This window comes from Limulus polyphemus, unplaced genomic scaffold (assembly GCF_000517525.1).
Source record: "Limulus polyphemus unplaced genomic scaffold, Limulus_polyphemus-2.1.2 Scaffold9195, whole genome shotgun sequence".
NCBI lineage: Eukaryota > Metazoa > Arthropoda > Merostomata > Xiphosura > Limulidae > Limulus > Limulus polyphemus.
In genome coordinates this window covers 6,926-9,569 of record NW_013674805.1, presented here as the reverse complement: position 1 = coordinate 9,569, position 2,644 = coordinate 6,926, and the positions used below count along the sequence as shown (strand labels likewise).

The 2,644-nt window shown below is 34.2% G+C and overlaps 1 protein-coding gene across 2 annotated transcripts in view; it reads left to right on the top strand.

Moving 5' to 3' along the window:
- The window catches only part of LOC106475801 (glycine-rich protein 23-like), a 10,916-nt gene extending 9,101 nt beyond the window's left edge, over positions 1 to 1,815 (top strand). For both annotated transcript variants that reach the window (XR_002608990.1, XM_013936477.2), the window contains exon 3: positions 676 to 1,815. Coding sequence is in view for 1 of the 2 variants with exons in the window: in XM_013936477.2 (XP_013791931.1) it covers positions 676 to 790 (115 nt within the window). In the remaining variant the exon portion in view is untranslated. The remainder of the gene's footprint in view (positions 1 to 675) is intronic.
- Positions 1,816 to 2,644: the final 829 nt, after the last annotated feature.

Genomic DNA, 2,644 nt, shown 5'->3' with positions numbered 1-2,644 from the left:
AAATGTACAACGTTTCGACAAGGTTTGGTCATCATCAGGTACCTGATGATGACAAAACCTTGTCGAAACGTTGTACATTTGCTGTCATGTTAAACTTATATTAAAGTTTTTCTTCATTACCCATTTAAGCCGTCTCCAGCCATTATTAAACAAGGACTCCGTAATGTTGGCAGCCCCTTCTGGCTTGAAGGACAGGAGTTCAGTGTTATGATTTACTTTCTGACTTGTTTGCTTTCAACGCTTTATGTTAAGCTCGTCGTAAAAGACTTAAATAGATACAGATGTTCATGGTGGCCTCATTTTACTAATATGTTTTTACACAGCAGTAACCGAATGCCTGGTTCAACAGTATGGGGGTTTTATTTTTTTTTCCAATGGTTTTTAAACAAACCCCTTATAGAAATGGTTAAATTGTCATTGTAGTGTACATTACATTAGAAAAACAGTATTTAAGTAAAGAAATCTATCGTATAACGTTAAGTGTTTCGTAAACACAACATATCTTTTATGAGTAATTCCTGCACACTTGATACCTGTTGTTGTGAGTAATTACAGCACAGTTAACAGAGGTTATTGTTAGTAATCCCTACACAATTAACTCAGGTTATTGTTAGTAATCCCTACACAGTTAACTCAGGTTATGGCGAATAATTCCTGTATTCTTCGTTTTTCCAGGTCCAGCTCAGGAGAACCTTCTTATTCTGAACCGGTACACATGCCTATGTATACCCATAGTGGTTACGGTGGGGGTGGATATGGTTGGGGTGGATTTGGAGGTGGTTTTCATTAGTAACATGGCGATAAAGATATAACCTTGGACTAAATATGCACGATCTTTGGTGACAACGACCTTATGCCTAGCGTTACAGTGTAAGTAAACATCCAGCACGTACGTGTACTATACGTCAATGTAACTCTTTCTGTGTGTTTTCAGAGATGCTTTATAAAGCATGTTTAATGAACAGTTCGTGAATGTGGTAATATAACTTGAACATAGAAACATTGTTGATGTGTGTAATAAAATTAGGAGAAGCCTAATAACTTTTCACATATTTGAATTATGTTGTTTTTCAGTCAATTTTCACAAACTATTCATTTGTATGTACACACACATATCCTGAGGCCGATAATTTCATTTTTTTCTGATTTCTGTCGAACACATTCTTAAAGGACTACTATCAACACTGACCTTACTAATGTGAGTCAGACAGATTTTTAAAGGACTACTATCAACACTGACCTTACTAATATCGGACTAATGTGAGACAGTGATCTCGCTAACAGTGTGGTAAAGTAAGTATTGAAATAAGCCTATCGTAACAACAGTACCGTACTAACAATAGTAGTATTGTAACAACAGTACCGTACTAACAATAGTAGTATTGTAACAACAGTACCGTACTAACAATAGTAGTATTGTAACAACAGTACCGTACTAACAATAGTAGTATTGTAACAACAGTACCGTACTAACAATAGTAGTATTGTAACAACAGTACCGTACTAACAATAGTAGTATTCGTAACAACAGTACCGTACTAACAATAGTAGTATTGTAACAACAGTACCGTACTAACAATAGTAGTATTGTAACAACACTACCGTACTAACAATAGTATTTTATTAGTGTAGTATAGTATTAGTGTTCGGTTCATGTTTAGTTTTAGCTGCTTTCTCATTACTCTTCTTATTTAAACGTGACTTTGAAATACAATGATAATTATTATTAGTATTCAGTTTGACGACGATTTTTAATTGCAACTTTGTGTATTTTATGTTTACCTTTTATCAAGATCTCTCTTTGCTTATCAGAAGTCACGTGCAAGAAATAAATGTGCGAGTTTATGTGTTAATGTAATATGTTTGTGTTAAAAGTACTCCGCTGGGGGTAATTTTTTTGTTATTTCCAGTTTCATGTGTTGGTCAGTAATAAAATGACGGTTTGTTTTCTGTACCGATTCTCTGCATATTTCTTGTGTCAAAGTAATTATATTAAAACATGAATTTCATATTTATATAAATAAACAACATTTAGTTAAAAACTAAATGTTTCGACGTAGTCAGGAGTGGTAATAAGTCATCAGTATGTTATATACACAGACAGACAGACATCTTTGTATATGTGTGTACGTGTGTATATATATACTGTTCAGTTTTAAGAAACCTTTCCTCATGGTAATCATTGACGTAGTCAGGAGTGGGAATAAGTGATCAGTATGTTATATAAACAGACATCTTTGTGTGTACGTGTGTGTGTATATATATAAAGTAAAAGTCCAATCATATATAACTGTTCAGTTTTAAGAAACCTTTCCTCATGTTAATCATTGATAAATTATTATTTGTTTGACTGATCACTGACCACATACTTCAATGTATGACCTCTTACAACAGTTTAAAAATAATAAAAAAAACCCAATCATGCTTGGTACACCACGAGTCAGACACAACAATCTCTACAATATTAACATGATGAAATTTCTAGTGCCTTCTTTAACCGGTTAAAGTGTAAAGTGGTGCCTTCTTTAACCGGTTAAAGCGTGAAGTGGTGCCTTCTTTAACCGGTTAAAGCGTGAAGTGGTGCCTTCTTTAACCGGTTAAAGCGTGAAGTGGTGCCTTCTTTAACCGGTTAAAGCGTGAAGTG